The following is a 17,472-nucleotide window of genomic DNA, read 5'->3' as shown; positions in this document are numbered from 1 at the left end:
ACTTACTGTATACATGCTTGTGTGTATATACATATGAAAAAACACTTCTAAATTAATACAAAATGAAACTGAAAAGGTTAAGATTGAAGCGGTTTCATAGGCAGAAAATTCAAACTTGCAGAAGACAGCTCAATACAATTTTGTAAACACTTCAAACCCCAATGGGCACCATGGCTGTCGCTCATAAATTTGAATTTTTTGACTGTGTCAGGTTTTAGTGATCTTCCCTTTTTATCATCTGTATTTCTACTAGAAAAATATAAGCCTTTGCATAGGTTGCATGTCTACATGTACATAAGAAAGAAGAGACCCATGGATACTTACCAGAGCTTGCAACAACAAATTTAGGCAATCTTTATTAGAAAAGTAGTTAGTATTAGCCACTTTTCATCGATTAGTATTCAGTGTTTATACAATTAGACCACATAAGCTCTTACCATGTGTCTCTTGTTAAAATAATTTTTCAATTTTGAATCTAAGCCAAGCTAATAAAAACAGTTGGATCATGAGAAGTTTATAATTTTCTAATAATAGAAGATTCTTTTTAAAATAATTTCTGGAATTTTTAAAATCCAGATTTATAACCTAACACTATACTGTGATGAAGACATCCAGGGGAAAAAAAATCATAACACTTCGTCAGAGTGCAAGAAACATTTTTTTACATTTATGCATTTTGCATTAACTTAACTGTTAATGTCTTTATTTTAGTTTTCTGTACTTACACAAGTTTTAAATTTTATATATTAATCTGGGCCTGTTCTGTGAGAACTGGTGTCTTGACTGCTTAGCGTGCCATTTTCAGCTCTGAAATACTTGAGAGCACACTGTCACAGACAGTATTTGACCCACTAAGACCAATACTATTACTATTTCAAATACATGTAAGAAATTATTTTTGTGTCCTTCAGGTATTAAATATTTGCATGTGTGACTACTGAATAGATGTCATTTCAAATATCACTACAACATATTCCATGCCAAATAGCACCTAATATATTTGAGTTATAATAAAAAGCAAGTGCAGAATAATGTCAACGTACATTCCATCCAAAATTGGTTACTACAAGAAGATTAATAACCCAGGAAGAGAGGAAATTTTACCAAAATAAAGACAAGTATCTGGCAGAGAAGATCACAACACCAACACATGTTTCAAAGTGGTATGTATGTACATTTACACATTAGTCTATCAGAAAGGATAACTGGAGTGGGTAGCACAGAGCAATTAATCTAAATTTATACTATTTGTTGTTAACTACATTGTCGAATAAATCCAATAAACCATGCATTTTCTCACCCCTCAAGTATTACATTGTAACCGTATAACTGCATCCTGACAGCAAACAGACCCCTGGCACAGATGGACAAGTCTTTCCACCACTCTTTGCCTCATTTATTTTATGACTTATCAGCGTATTTAGAAAGCTCTTAAGTATATCAGATACACCTCTTTATTTTTCATGCAAAAAATTTCCATTGAATTAAGTTTTTTTCAGCGTCAGTAAAATCAGCGTTTTCATTTTCTTGCACACCAAATTTTTTGCAAGAACTATAAACATTGTTATGCTCCCCCAACATGTCTAAACACTTCCCACGTTAATTTATCACCATAGAATAGCCCCCTTCACTGAGCCTTCCAAGTCTGCAGTCACTGCCTGTGTAAGATGCTGGATGTGGCTGTCAGCACTTAAGAGGATATACATACATTCTATTTGCCCAAACCTTTGCTGTTATACTAGGAAAGCTTTTATCTACAGATGGAATCTTGACACATATAATAAAAATTACTTAAGATTAATCCCTTGTCTTCTGGTGATTCCTTCCACAGCCGTCTGCCACATCCTACATAATTCACTCTGAACCTTTCTTCATCTCATTTGCACCCCTAACACACTACCCTCCCGAGTCAGTAAAGATACGTGGAAGTGGGCAATTGCTGATACAACCACTGATATCACTGGAGTTGACACACTTTGAGAGCTGAGTTTAAGGTTTAAGAAGAAACAACAAGTGAAAGCATTAATATTTATCCATGCTACAGGCAATAAAGACTTCTCCCAGTCAGTCTGATGTACAGAAAGCTGTGTGGTTAGAGAGCACTGAATCTGTACTAAATCTGTACAGAACCTGAATCTTCTTTTAAGAGCCTGTATTTCCTTGGAGACATAGAATAATTTACCATTTTATCTCATATCACTTTCCCACAAATTCCTGTAATTGCCGCTACAATTTTCTTTTGATAACAATTATTTGAAAATCGTTATAACTATGTAATTTATGTAACTAGTAATAAAGGCAAATGGCAGTACAATTACAGCCAAGGGAAAAGGTCCTTAGGGGGTTTTTTAAATTTTATTTCATTAAAACTGGCCCACAGGATGTCCTTCTGCTAAAGCATTTTTATTGTAGATACATGCTTTAAATGCTGGAACAGTCTGTGGAGTGTAATGCAAGTACAGTTAGAGCGGAGCCGTGAGTTAAGGCACCAAAATGTAAACACATCATAGTTCTAAACACATAACAGTAAGGAGAATCATTTAAGCAGGTAAAAGTATGATATTATCATGCCTAAGTAAGCCAAACATACTACTTAACATGCACATATGCTTTAAGATTTATTAATATGAATAGCAAGGACTAAACATAACATGACAGTTTAGGTCTATGCTCTGTTACAAGGTGCGTATACCAAATTCTTAAGGCAGTCAGAACTGGGTATGTGTTGCTAAGAACCCTTTTTTCCCCTGAAATGTTAACATATTACATATTCTGACAAAAAGATTACTCCAAGCATCATCTCTTATCCACAAGTAATCATAATTTGTGCCAGATTCTAAGGGCAGTAATGTGCAAGATCATGCATACTAACAGCTCCTAAATTCAGTACAATGTATGCAAATTTTGAAAGACTACTTAACATCAATTTCTCAGAATGAGATAAAATAATGAGTGTCAAAGGAGGTAAAAGCATTCCTTACACTGAAATACAGCAACAATCTCTCCATAGCTATCAACATGCTACCGTTAGATAAATGTCATACACGGTGAACTGGACCATGTTTAATAATCCCTTAATTTTCTTGGACTCTAGGAGCCATACACAGTCTTCAAGATACAAAAGTAACACCTTAAATAAACAGTACGAATGCAGAGGAACTGAGGGCAAAACATGGGTTAATCAAGCCACCTTTTCCAGAAAAAAAGTCGTAGATTAGATCAAATATAAATGTGAATTACTTAAATCACTGAGTAGTTAGTAGAAATACTGTTAAATTGCAGACTGTAAAGAAGTTATTTCACCACAAATACAGCTATTAAGTAACTTTGTACCTGTGACCCTCTATGTAACTTTCTTCAGAATATGTTTAGTTTGGTTATTCAAATGATAAATGGTATCTTAGTGGAAGTAGTACATAAAATAAACTACATCTTAATCACACTGAAAACAAATAATGGAGTGTGATAAGCAAGATATGCGTCTGTTAGACGTGCAGTTACCACATGCAAAAACGTTAGTGCAATGCAATACTCTTCATAAGAACATTACAGAAAAAAACAAAAAAAAAACAAAAAAAACCACCCAGCAAAAACAATCCCCCAACCTTCCAACAAATATCACAATGCATGCAGTAAACAAATCCATGTTATCTATTCAGATGTACACCATTTATCAAGAACTATGTGCCTTCTGCAAGAGGCACAGGCTCGTGTTTTGCCTTATGACCAGTAGGGCATGTTGTAGTAGGACTAAGATTTTGACATTTCAGACAAATGTGTTAAGTCAGATTTTAAAATTCACTGTTATCCAAGTGAATTTCAATGCTCAGTCAACCTTTAAAAAATATTAAATGTGAATAAATTTACCTGTCATACTTAAGGCCATTTTCTTTCACCTACAGCTATTAAAGATAAATGTCTTTAAGCAGGAGTTCTTACACCTTCTTTAAATATAAAATAACAGAAAATCATGATCTAAGTAATTTTAAAATCAACAATTTGGAAATAGGAGGTAGGAAACACACTGTAGCTAAGGGACTTTGAAACATAACCAAGAAAAAGGCTGTAAACAAGATTTTTAAACCTCTGACGTAACAGTAAAGTTTTCTACTTCAACACTCCAGGGGACTGACATGTTCCCTGTAGTTCTAAACAGGTACCCTTAGGAAAAAAAAAATAGTTTTTTGTACCAGTGGCTACCAAAAAAGGCAGAAAACACAAGTAAAGTACCTGGCAAACATTAGCATTACATGAAATTTATGTCATTTACAACTTCAAGTGATACATACAGCTATTCTAAGGAAAAATAAACTATAGCTTTCCAAAAGTCTCCAGACTACGGTCTAAAGATGCTATTACTCAGCTGTGGTCTATTGAGGAGAATATGGGCAACTGTTTCCAAACACTTATTTAAGAAAGCACATTTAACATCCCAACAGAAACTATGTAACATAAAAGTTAAACACAATTCAGTTGTACAGAACATTAACAGTAGACAAATTCAGTATTAAGACTAACGTGCAAATATAGCTGTGTTGCTCCTGTACAAATTATAGGATCTTCCATTTCTTCTTCACAGCAAGAAATACTCTTCTAACTTTATGCTATTTAAGAGCATTAGACATTCAGGAACATATTTCTGAGTGCTATAAAGTATATTCCTGAGGACATACTCTTAGCATTAAACAAGTATGAAGCAATTCTCTCAAGAGAATATCAAGTGTTGTGCAGTTAAAGGAGGAAACAAAGCTAAAAATGCTAAGGAAAAAGAGTCTTTCATCTACACTGTTACTTTTTAAAAACTGCTCGTCTAATACTGCATTTGTTTGGAAGCGTGAACTATTTCCAAAACATAAGAGCTTCTCTATCTGCTAATGAGTAAACTGCTGTAAGATATTGCACACAGAAAATGGAAATGGCTCATCATCTGTACAAGATACTTTTTCTACATTCCGTTAAAATACTCAGAGAGAAACTAAAAATTAATTTTTTACCTTGATTAAAGATGTGATCACAATTGCTCCAGCATTCACCATAGGGTTATGAGGCCTGTCTGTGAAATAAAGTTTTCAATTACAAGTATATCCCAAGACACATTTGTCAAGCAAAACCAGTCAGGTGTTTAAGTGATGGTAGTATTAACGTATGACTTAAAGCTACAATTGTGGAATATAATTCTAAATTTAAAATACTCTAATCCAACATTATACACAGTGTTTTGTAATTCTGAGCAAATTATTTTACATTTTAGAACACACTCAGCCTAATGCTACTTAGCAGTCCAGTAAATTAATTGGTTTGGCATCATTTCTTTTCTTGAAAATTCTGAATCCTCTCCACTGTTCTGATTTGATCAATGTAACATTTGAAACAACCCCTAAAGGACTTCCCAATTTCTCCTCCAAGCTACCAAGTCTCAGTGATTTTAAAAGTCTTCAAACAGGTCCTTTTTCTAAATTTAAAAAAAAAAAAAAATAAAAAATAAAAAAATAAAAATTCCAGTTCTTGAAGTCCTCATTCTTTTTAAGAAGCAGAGGTTTCTATTGGCAGCTTCTCAAATACAAATAACAATTTACTAGTCCTCACTAGAACTTACTTTAAAATTAACTTGCATATACCTGCACTAATCTTCCTATTAACAGTATTTTTGCATTCCAAGTCATTCTTAGCTGCTCATGTGAATGAATCACTTTTTTACTTCTTTTTCTGAAAAAGCTTTCCTCATCAGCTGTCTTACTTTTCCCAAATACAAGTTTTCATTCATCAACATCCACCACCTACAGTTATCTTCTTTTTCTTTTAACTAACTTTTTTGATGTGCCTTTTAACTAGGATGTTGATTTTTGATGGTTTTAGTGTCTGAAAATCTCAACCAATTTTCAATATATGAATATCGTGACAGGTTTTAATTCTTCTTCTAATTTGCTGTTATTTTATCTCCAAATTTGAAAAAATACTAAATTTAAAAAACAGTGTTCACTATTTTTACATATAATACACACACATGCACACTAAAGGAACTTGAGATGATTGCTTTTTGGAGAGTAGTTGGATATTCATAGTATACACACACACATTTTTTCTCATGAAAATTACACTGGTAATGGTCAATGGCACTTAGCCATCTATGACTATCACAGAATCAAAGAATCACAGAATCCTCTAGGTTGAAAAAGACCTTGAAGATCATCCAGTCCAACCATCAACCCAACATTAACAGCTCCCAACTACTCCAGATTCCTCAGCACTTTGTCAACCCGACTCTTAAACCCCTCCAGGGATGGGGACTCCACCACCTCCCTGGGCAGCCCATTCCAACGCCCAACAGCCCGTTCTGTAAAGAAATGCTTCCTAATATCCAGTCTAAACCTTCCCTGGTGCAACTTGAGGCCATTCCCTCTTGTCCTGTCACTTGTTACTTGGTTCAAGAGACTCATGCCCAGCTCTCTGCACCCTCCTTTCAGGGAGCTGTAGAGGGCGATGAGGTCTCCCCTCAGCCTCCTCTTCTCCAGACTAAACCCCCCCAGTTCCCTCAGCCGCTCCCCGTACGACCTGTGCTCCAGACCCTGCACCAGCTCCGTTGCCCTTCTCTGGACACGCTCGAGTCATTCAATGTCCTTTTTGTAGTGAGGGGCCCAAAACTGAACCCAGTCATCGAGGTGCGGCCTCACCAGTGCCGAGTACAGGGGTGAGATCCTTTCCCTGTCCCTGCTGGCCACGCTATTGCTGACACAAGCCAGGATGCCATTGGCCTTCTTGGCCACCTGGGCACACTGCTGGCTCCTGTTCAGCCGGCTGTCAATCACCCCCCAGGTCCCTCTCTGAGTGGCAGCTCTCCCCTCCCCAAGCCTGTAGCGCTGCTGGGGGTTGTTGTGGCCCAAGGGCAGCCCCCGGCATTTGCCCTTATTGAAACTCCTCCAGTTGGGCTCAGCCCATGGCTCCAGCCTGTCCAGGTCTCTCTGCAGAGCCTCCCTGCCCTCGAGCAGATCAACACTCCCACGCAACTTGGTGTCATCTGCAAACTGACTGAGGGTGCACTCGATCCCCTCGTCTAGTTCATCAATAAAGATGTTAAACAGGAGTGGCCCCAACACCAAGCCCTGGGGGACACCACTTGTGACCAGCTGCCAACTGGATTTAACTCCATTCACCACAACTCTTTGGGCCTGGCCGGCCATCCAGCCAGTTTTTTACCCAGCAAAGCATATCAGATAATCTCCAAAAACTAATCACCTCAAATTCCTTTTAGTATTTTGCAGAAAGTCAATCTTAAAAGGAATTTTTTTAAAAGCCAACTTATTCTATCAGTGAAAATATAAGACCAATACCTTCTGTCCAAAACAGTGAAGTTCCCCTAAAACACAAACAATGTCTATATACTATTTTTAAAGTTTTGGCAGCATTCCTTATCTCTCTGAAACACTCACCAATTGTTCTGATTTCTTCTGATTGTACTTAAAGTCCACCTATACTGAACATCCAGTTCTATGTCAATAACATAAGTAACTTGGGTCAGATATTTGACTTTTGATTAAAACCAGATTGAGTAGGAAAAATGTAGCATTTCTGTAGCTTTCTAACTCTGTCTCCCCTCAGGGACCATAACAGCATCACAGACTGTTGGTAAGAAGGGACAACTGTAGGTCATCTCCTCCACTCTCTCACTCAGGTCAGTCATGCTTTATCTAGCTGAGTTTTAAAAACCTCCAAACATGGCAAACCCTCTACTCCTCTAGCAATCCTGTTCCTCCTAGAGGACAAGTTTACCCTCACATCCAAGCTGCACCTCCCAAGGCACAGGGTGGGGTCACTGGCCCTTGTTACATCATCTGCCACTACCACGAAGAGCTACACAAAACTTCATCTTTGCAATTGTTCTTCAAGGGTTCTACATGGCTCCTGGAGGAGCCCCTAACCTCCCCCTTTCAACAGCTCCTTGGGATTTATGTGTCCTGAACCCCACAGCACTTTGGCAGCCCTCCACTGGAGCCCTCCCCAGTTTTTCAATATTCTCCTTGAACTGGGGACCCCAAGGTCGGACATGTAGTCCAACGCAACATTGGCCTCATGCATGATCAAAACACACTGTCACCCTCATTTCTTGCTCTAGCTACGCTTCTCTTTTTCACAGCTTCCTCTCATCAACATCAAGTATCATTCCAGTCAATAAACATGTTAACAACTTAATCACATACAGCCCATTCTAAACATATTTTTGTAAATGTTTTGCTCTTGGTTCTTCTGCACAGTTCTCTACGGTTTCAATCTGCCCCACAGTATAAAGCAATAAAAATAATTCCCAAACCCCACATCGCATGTGTATTTGAGTGAAAAGGATGTGTAATATTTATTTCATATTCAGCAACTCAAGAGGTTATCAATGTGGTAGTGTTGACTCACAAAATATACCCTCAGAAATTCTACTGCGCCTCATTCCTTGAAGATGTCACCACTTACCTTCAATGCTGCAAGGCATTGTTGGTTACCTTTTCCTCTACTCTGAAGGTTCCTGTCTCTCCCTGCTTAACACTTCAAACTACACGTACCACTTCTGGCCACTTTACAACCAACACATCTCCATGTGTTGCCCTCACATGAAGAATGGCAAGAATCTTCTGGTGAAATGAAACATGGACTTTCCTGAATGTGCTTCTGAAATGAAGTTGTGTTTTGTTCCTCCCTTAAGAATCAGCAAGGAACAATAATTGTGGCAGCCTTAACAGCTAAGGGGAGGTACACCAGTCTAGCTTGCCACATGCTAACAAAAGCTCTTCTCTGAGCGTCTCTCCTACTGCTGCCTAAAACCAGCACATCACAGAGTTGATCAGGATGCCTTCCATTAATCCACTGCTGCCGCTTGTAAGCACAATAAACCCTGTCAGGGTACAGGTCCCAAGAAAGCAATTTTCACTATTATCTGCATAGCACTAGATAATACTATCCAAACACTTCTCATACATAGATACACTAATTGACAGATAACCCTTCCATCCAGCCACAACAGATACAGGCTTCCTGGAGAGGTGGTCGATGCCCCAAGCCTGTCAGTCTTTAAGAGGCATCTGGACAGTGCCTGTAATAACATGCTTTAACTTCTGCTCAGTCCTGAAATGGTCAGGCAGTTAGACCAGATGATTGTTATAGGCCCCTACACACCGAAATATTCTATTCTATTCTACAGTGAAGAACCTCTCCACAGACTTAAGATACACTGGCCTTTTTTAAGGGCCAGGATGCCTAAATAAAATCTTACATTCTGAAAGATTCCTGCTAATTTTGAAGAAGAGATGTCTTCCTCTTGCCAATAATACTTTCATTCCCAGGTATTTTTTCACCTCTTAGGGACATACAGGATCTGATGCTACATTACTTTTTAATGAAAGTCACACATAGGTCTCTTTCTGAAGTGCAGCAACTACTGATTTACCTCATAGTACGTTCCAACAGCAAGGGGATTCCACATTTTACAACAACGAGGAATGAATATCGATACTATAATTACAACAGTTTGCCAAAGAAGTGAACAAATCCATCTATTACTCTTTAGAAAGAAGTCTGCAAAGCTAAGTGACACACGTCACTAAAAACAAACACACACACATACACTCTATATAATCAAACAGCAAATGCAATGATCTGCTCAGACCGAAAACGGCTGCTTTACGCAGCTTCTCTGCAAGTCTTTCATATTGCTGTATCATCTCATTACACTTAGAAGTAAATTCATGTTTTTATTTTTAATAAAAAGTACAAGTCATAATAACCCTTCGACTTTAACTGGGGTGCCCTGATTAAATCTAGCACCAATTCAACAATCTGTCTCTTGCATAAACAACCCACCTACAGCCTCTGAATAGTAAATATATTCCTCACTGATACAGTGCTCTTTTTTCCTATGGGAAGGAGATATTTGTCTAGAACAGCCTTTTACACAGAGAACTGCAATATATTAACAGGTATATCTAAATTCGGGAAAAAAAAAATATTTAATTACCTAAAAATCTCTCCACTGGACATCACTATTGAATAATAAAAACTATGTGGTTTTTTACTACCTCAAAACTGCTTGACAATTAGCATGATTGCTCTAGCAACCCGACAGGCAATTATGCCATACGTGAACTGGACCTTTCCCCCAATATGCTCAAATTACAGTGCTTTTCTTTGCCAGTTTTTCTGACATTTTTCTGTCCATCATTAGCCTTAGGCCTCTGTTGTACAACTGGCTTGCAAGTCTTTGAGAACAGAAAGCAGAGGTTGCCACACACACAGAATACAGACATTTTAATATACAGAACAGTTCATCATGGCAAGTTCTTTCTGAAATAACACCAAAATGTGTTTGTCCAATACAAAAACTTAAAGAATTCCATCTTTGGTTAACAAATCCCTTCATCAGGAAAAACAATTTCCTGGCAACCCTTCATTCAATTGTAATACAACATTTATTACTGGACTAAGTTCTACAAACAATTACATTACTGGAGTAATTCTACAAATAATTATCATCATGAGAAGGTATGGATAACAGATATTAACAGTACATATATACAGCTATTGTCAGACATGTTGCATCATGAACTCAATAGGTATGAAAAAACCTGCAAACTACTCAATGACCATAACCACGAAAATTATTCTTAATGATGCCTATTTCAGACACATTTTACTATGTAAAATACCTGATCTACTCCAATCAACTAGAATAACCTGTTTTTAATTAACATGGGAATTGCTTTAATCCTCCAGAAATCTGAATTGTTTGATGGGCCGAATGTGCTCTTTGATAAAAAGTTTTTAAATTGAATATTCACAAGGCTGCAAGCTTCCAAATTTCCATTGCACACCACAGAACTTACTCAAAGCATAAACGATTCTTTGTAACACCTTTTTAGTTATAAATTGGCATTTTTAGTTATGATTTTAAATTGTCCTGTAATATTCTCTATTCTTTTCAGTTTGAATCTCAATACTACTAAACAAAGAAACGGAAGAACATCCTTGTTTAGGAATCTTTCATGTAGTAAGTATAAAAAAAATGGCTTCAGATACATGTCTAACCAGTTTTCAAATACCTGCATATCACTTCATAAAATCCTTATTACAAACATGAATTTCAATTATATCTGAAAGCAAATCAATTCATATATATTTTTTCATTTTTAATTCTGATCTTCAAAGTAGTTATGCATGTTCAAACTGCCAAATACTCCGCATATCCAAATTTAATACATCAGTTTAAATCTACAAGTGTAATCCCTTCTTCCCTCCTCCTCCTCCTCCACTCGCACAAAATCAGCTTCCTTTTCTCTCCCTGTAACTGAAATGTTCCTGTTTATTAGACTCCTGCCTTCTGTTTCAGTCTTTCATTTAAGGATGTATAGATAAGAGGATGTTCAAGTTAGTTCTAACATATTTTTCTCAAGTCAGTTATATCAGCCACAAGTTATATCAGCCACACAAGCACAAGAATTTCAATCATGTGAATTAGTATTCTCTATTAATTTCATGCACACTGGGCAAACTTTCAATAATCCCAATTCTCTGATTGCATTAACTGTCTTATGAACACTCCTAAAGTCTAACAGTATAAAGACTACAGCCTAACAATTCATCTTCTCTCACAGGTTAATTTTAAAAGTATCAATAAAAGAAAGAAAATAATTTCTATACTTCCTGTCATTTCATTAAAAAATTTTTAAAAAATAGAACACCTATACTGATCCAAAGGAAAAAACAGGCAATTTTCAGCACCATCAAAACTTTTCTTTATATGAAAGGTTAAGACATGAAAGGCAGTCTTCTTCACAATGTACAACATTGTATTTGGAAAAACAAGACAGCAAAGCTTGACAATATGCTTAACTCCCTCTTGGCAATATATACACATGTTTGTATTTCATTACCACTTACTAACAAACTAAAAAAGAAGAAATAAATTGTTAAGAACTATTTTATTTGTAAGTTTGGAAAACTATTTTAAGGTATATACTAAGTATAATTATGTATCATTAATATATTAGTAATATATTTAAGTCAGAATTCAATACAGTCCTTGACAAAAATATCATCCAAGCCTTATGCTGTTAATTAAATATTAATTGCAATACCATGGCAACAGAAACATCACCTGTTCTCTTACTGAGAAAGATCTGCTAGAATAAACAGTTGTGTTTCAGAGATAACATCCAGTATTTCCTCTAAAGCTACATGAGTCATCCGTCTCAGATTTTTGCCATAATGTTTTTTAAAATAACATTTTTCATTCTTGAGAATTAATATAACATGAAAAAGAAATAATCTACATAAGTACTATATGATAAATTCTTTCTAAAGCACCCCTGCCACAGGAAAAAAAAACCCAAAACACACACACCAAAAACCAAACAATAAAAAAACAGACAACACTGTTTTGAATCAGTAACCAAATTCAGTTTAGAATAATCTGTGGGAAGATGTGTTCAATTTCACCTTCTGGAAACTAGCCAGTGCTTCTCAGAGGGCTGAGAAAGAAAGTGACATACATCCTTCTTAAAATCAATTTAACTTCTTTGATTCCTTCACCATCGTTTTACAGAAGGTATGATTAAGGAACACTTGCTACCAACTCAACTAAATAAATATAAATTTCAAACACCTGCATTATCAAAATTCTTTGGGTTTTCCTAAAGCTGGATAACTAGCAAATAGAACAGAAGTAATAAAAAGCATCTTTTACTAGCATTCTAAATTAGGCAAAAGTGGGTGACAAAGGATAAGCCTACCTTGCTGATGGCAAAATATTTTGGGACACTGACTAACAATAAGACTTAAGAGGATACAGTAAAATGAAAAGACTGAAAAAAACTGTGTCGCTTTTTTATAATTTTCTAAAATTCAGTACTGCATTATTAGGTATTATAGATCTCTTACCATCTTCATTCAGGAACAGTTTGTTGAATCTTAATCCACTAGGCTCTTTACCAACATATCTGTGCACATACTCTGTGCCAAGATCATTAACAGCAATAGCATATTTCAAAGGCTTTACACAGGACTGAAGACAAAATGGAACTTTGGTATCACCAACAGAATGCCTGGGAAAAACACAGATGAAGAGGTTTGAAATTTCCTGTTTGACAGCTATGACAAGTAGCACGTTAAATGCTTCAATATACTAGGGCTATTAATCCCAAACACCCAAAAAATGAAAGCATATCGTTACTAAGTCCCATTTTAAAGAACTTAACAGAAAAATTTAAAGGTTTTAATAACTGCCTTCGTAAGATAAGCATAACAAAGTCAGCTGCTGGTGATTACTGCAGATTTAACAAAAGAAAAGCAAGTTCAGAAGTAGGTTCGCACCAGAGCAAAAAAATCACCTCAGACCTCTAACGTCACTTACTCTACTCAATTGCAAACCACATACACAACAGGGTACAGCTGACCTGAATATAGCCACTAGACATATTTATGTCTATATAAACAAAGATGAGATCCAGTTCAGTTTTGGAACTCAAGGGCAATAATTAAATAGCTGTATTTACACCCCCTTAGGTAGTAGCATAGGTGTTTTATTACAATTAAATGCTATTTTTTGGAAAGTTCAACATATAAGTCTCACTGCATTGAAGAATGACTCATACAAGCAGCATATGCCCCATCTAGAGCAAAAGGCCCTGGGCAATCACTTGACTGATGGCAAAATCAGAAGTATATTTGTTTCTTCTCTTTGCAGAAATGTGAGAAGGTTTCGAGAAACTCATAAAACCATTTTGGCATTATAAAACCTAACATTACACAACATTAAACATTACACAAATTAGCATTATAAAATTTTTCATTAGTACATGTTATAACATCCAGAACAAAGAAAAATGCCAATTTAAAATCTTCAAAAGGGAGAACATTTTTACTTTTAAAGCTGTTTTACTATGAACAGCTTATAGTTCAGACACTTAAGCAGGGAGCTGAAAAATATATCAGCTCATTTGCACAGCTCTTGCCCTAGAGATTATAGAAATAATAAGAAACAAACATAGGGATCATAACAGATCACATTCATATGAACCCAAATCCACATAAGCAAGTCTGATACTCTCTCTCCACATTCACCCACGACATACTCAACACCTAAAAATTATGGTACTCAGAATATGCAGTATGACTGTACCAAACTGCAGGCCAGCAGACATATGCAAGCTGATGAGTATCTCACATCATCGAGCCACAAAGGTAGGCACAGAATAATTTACCTTCCTTCTCAGCTAGATGGTGTAAGATACTCCTTTACATTTACACTCATAACAGTCTCTGCCACACTGCGTTACTAATAAAGAAAAAAATAAGATCACTTGAGCTGTATCTAAGACCTACATACACCTTTACAGGAGAAAATTTAATAAACCTGAAAAGCAAAATCATGCTAAATTCTGTCCAGTTTCCACATTTTCATTTTCTTTTTGAAGAATATGGGTCTGAATTTTTTCAGCAACATACAGGGATCATATAATAATGCCACAATTAAGAACATTAACATGCAGAAAAGGAACTAACTTTTAAAGTAAAAAAAAAGTTAAGAAAGATGACCAAGCAGATTTTAATTCTTAAACAACTTCAATAAAGCTTCTTTATTAGACCATGAGATGTCCTGAAGCGCTGTATGTGATACTTTAAATAACTGAAATAGCAAAATCTAGGAGTTAGAATATACCTCTGTCCATCCACTGTGCAAAGTGACACACCCCACAAATCAGGGCTGAACTTGGCCAGTTGTGGAATATAGTCAGCAACCTATCACAATGTGAAATAAAAAGACATTACAACATCAAAAATATTTAACTATGTGCTAATATACATTAATTATAATAAATGTCGGTGGAAAGGATACACAAGGTACGACTGAATTATTCCACTAATAATCACCTAGTATATCTAAAACTTCATTACAAATTATTATATTTACTAGATCATTATCAAATAAAACATTTATTTCAAAGTACAAACTTCAGCACATTATAAGAGGAATCTCTCTTCTATTTTAGGGTATGTTCAGCATTTTCATATCACATAAAATTTTAGCTTGTAACAAAGTTCAGAGTTCTTCACTTAGTTTACTGAAAATAAGCACTTGAATAAACTTTAATTACTAATATTTGTCACACAACCCAGGCAGTTTTGTAGGGTAGCATAACTTTTTATAGACTGTTTAATCTGACAAATTATGTAGCAGTTTTATAGTTTACATAAAGAAAGTTTATAGTTTACATAAAGAAAGAACAATAGCATTTTCTCATTCTAACCTCAAAACTGTAAAAGACTGTTAGAGGTAAGGAGCTGTATTTCTAACGCAGTTTATAAAACAGTTTGCAATATATTGTATTGCAGACATAACTGAACTTCCAAAGCTATTTTATCAAGTTACTGGTTTAAAATTTCACAGAAAATATCAAGAAAAAACTGTCTACTTAACAAAGAATATTATTTGGTTAGTCTCAAGAAATCTACAGAAGTTTGAAGTTGAATTTACAAACAGATTACCTTTCCTCCAGACTGTTTTTTAGCACTTTCATATAACTCATCGATATGTGAAGTAAATGACATAAAATCTGGAATGACAAACTTCCTCCTGAAAGCTTGAGTAAGCAACACAATATTACTTTGTACACACCTGCAAAAAGTTAAAAAGATTATTAGTATTTTGACAAAGTACTGTCAAAAAGCATACTTAAGTAGCAATTACATGCTATTTAAATAAGGACTGTCAGTCTCTTGAAGTTATATGCTTACAAGAACAGGTCTTTATTAGAAAGCCTTTTTCATTTTCTGCTTGGTAAGTTTTATTTTACTGTAAATAATTTTTTTAAAAATATTGTTTCATTGCATTAGTTTTTATGCCTTTTTATTTAAAGCCCTTGTTTAAAGTTTTAACTGTGAGATTGTACTTCAGGGTACTATCAACTGCCTTCAAATAGAATCTAAGCTTGCAAAAAGGGACCTATGCCACGCATTTCTCTGGATCGAGATGTGAAGGTCATCTAACTCAGCCCTTGTTCAAAGTGATAATTTCAAAGTTAATCGGACTTCTGAGGTTCAGGACTGGTTTCTCTCACTTGGTTTCACCATGAACTGAGCAGGAATGCTGCCAACAGACCGAACTGGAATGAGTTTCCAGTCTAATAATAACAAAACCCTATGGAAATACTTGATATCATCTTCTAAACTAAGCAAAAATCAGCAGTGAGCAGTACTGAAAGCCTCTTGCTCTACTTAAGGAATGTTTGCTGCCTTAACCCAGAACAGTTACATTATCGTTCACACCTTCTGAACATCGGCCCATCTGGTATATTTAAAAAAACTGATGAGGTTTAAAAAGGAAAGGACTTATCTAGGAGAAACAGAACAAGGGAAGCATCAAAACACAAGCTGAGACATGCTGCTGAGAGTGGTGGTCTGTGGGTGGGGGGTGAGCAGGAGTAGGGGTGGGAATTGGGAGCCATTATCATGTCAGTTGAATATGACTGCCTTATCTCAGTACAAGGAAGAAAAAGGGAGGTTTTACAGTTTCTTTAACATGTTCATAACATGCTTTCTGGCAGTGTTGACAAAAGCAGAAACATACTGTTAATACAGACAAATGAAAAGTTAAGAACATCTAGGCCCATACTACAAAGGAGAACATATCCTTTCAATGAAGACCAACTCAAAAAAATAAAAAATTAACTTTTAGGGGAATATTTTCACTTGGAATAGATACTTCCAATAATTCTATTATTAAAAGTCATTATCAGTTCAAAATGAAAATGCATGAAGACCAGTGAACAGACAGAATTATCTTCCTTTGAATCTCCCTTTTTTTAAACTTCCAGTTTGAACTCTTTTGTACTTAGGCCATTTCAAATGCTGGTAGGCACTACTCTCCAAGAGTGAAAGAGAAACAGTCAAGAAAAATTTCTGTTGCACATGCTGGCATTTTAAGAATTGCTCTGTCTGTAATACTCTTTTTGTTAGTCTATGTTAAAATTGCAGCTGAGTTGGTTTTGTTGCAATTTGTCATGCTTATTCACTCCTTCATTACATATCTTGCAAAAAATCCTGTTTGTTTTTGTTCCCAGCAGCCTCCAATTACTCCAGATCCATCAACCACTTTTCAAAAGTAATTAATAACAGTTATGGTAGCTATGCGTGCAGGAGTAACAACATAGCACTAGGTTTAACAACATTAACATAGCACTTCCACATTGTCTGTACCACCTGGAAAACATTAAGCACTCTTGTAAGAAAAAAAATATAAGATATCTGAATAAAATAACACAATACAAAGTGTGGAAAACAATAAGGTGGCAGTATGCACTGAAATACAGTCCTCTGACAGCATGTTTCTGAAACAGTAAGGGTATTTATAGACTTACCAATTTACACCAAGTCTAGGATGCTCACTTCAATAATTCGATCATTTTAAGATAGAGATTTAAACTCACTGCAGAAATAGCT

The 17,472-nt window shown here is 35.8% G+C and overlaps 1 protein-coding gene across 2 annotated transcripts in view; it reads right to left on the bottom strand.

Moving 5' to 3' along the window:
* Positions 1-17,472, bottom strand: part of GLS (glutaminase) — a 68,805-nt gene that overhangs the window by 37,348 nt on the left and 13,985 nt on the right. For both annotated transcript variants that reach the window (XM_074910645.1, XM_074910646.1), the window contains exons 4-7: positions 15,520-15,649; positions 14,693-14,772; positions 12,913-13,076; positions 4,995-5,053 (exon numbers count right to left, since the gene is read on the bottom strand). In XM_074910645.1, the coding sequence (XP_074766746.1) occupies positions 4,995-5,053; positions 12,913-13,076; positions 14,693-14,772; positions 15,520-15,649 (433 nt within the window). The remainder of the gene's footprint in view (positions 1-4,994; positions 5,054-12,912; positions 13,077-14,692; positions 14,773-15,519; positions 15,650-17,472) is intronic.

The sequence above is a fragment of the Athene noctua genome, chromosome 7, assembly GCF_965140245.1.
Source record: "Athene noctua chromosome 7, bAthNoc1.hap1.1, whole genome shotgun sequence".
In the NCBI taxonomy this organism is placed as follows: Eukaryota; Metazoa; Chordata; class Aves; order Strigiformes; family Strigidae; genus Athene; species Athene noctua.
Note: the sequence above shows the minus strand (reverse complement) of the source record. Positions and strands in the feature narration are given on the sequence as shown.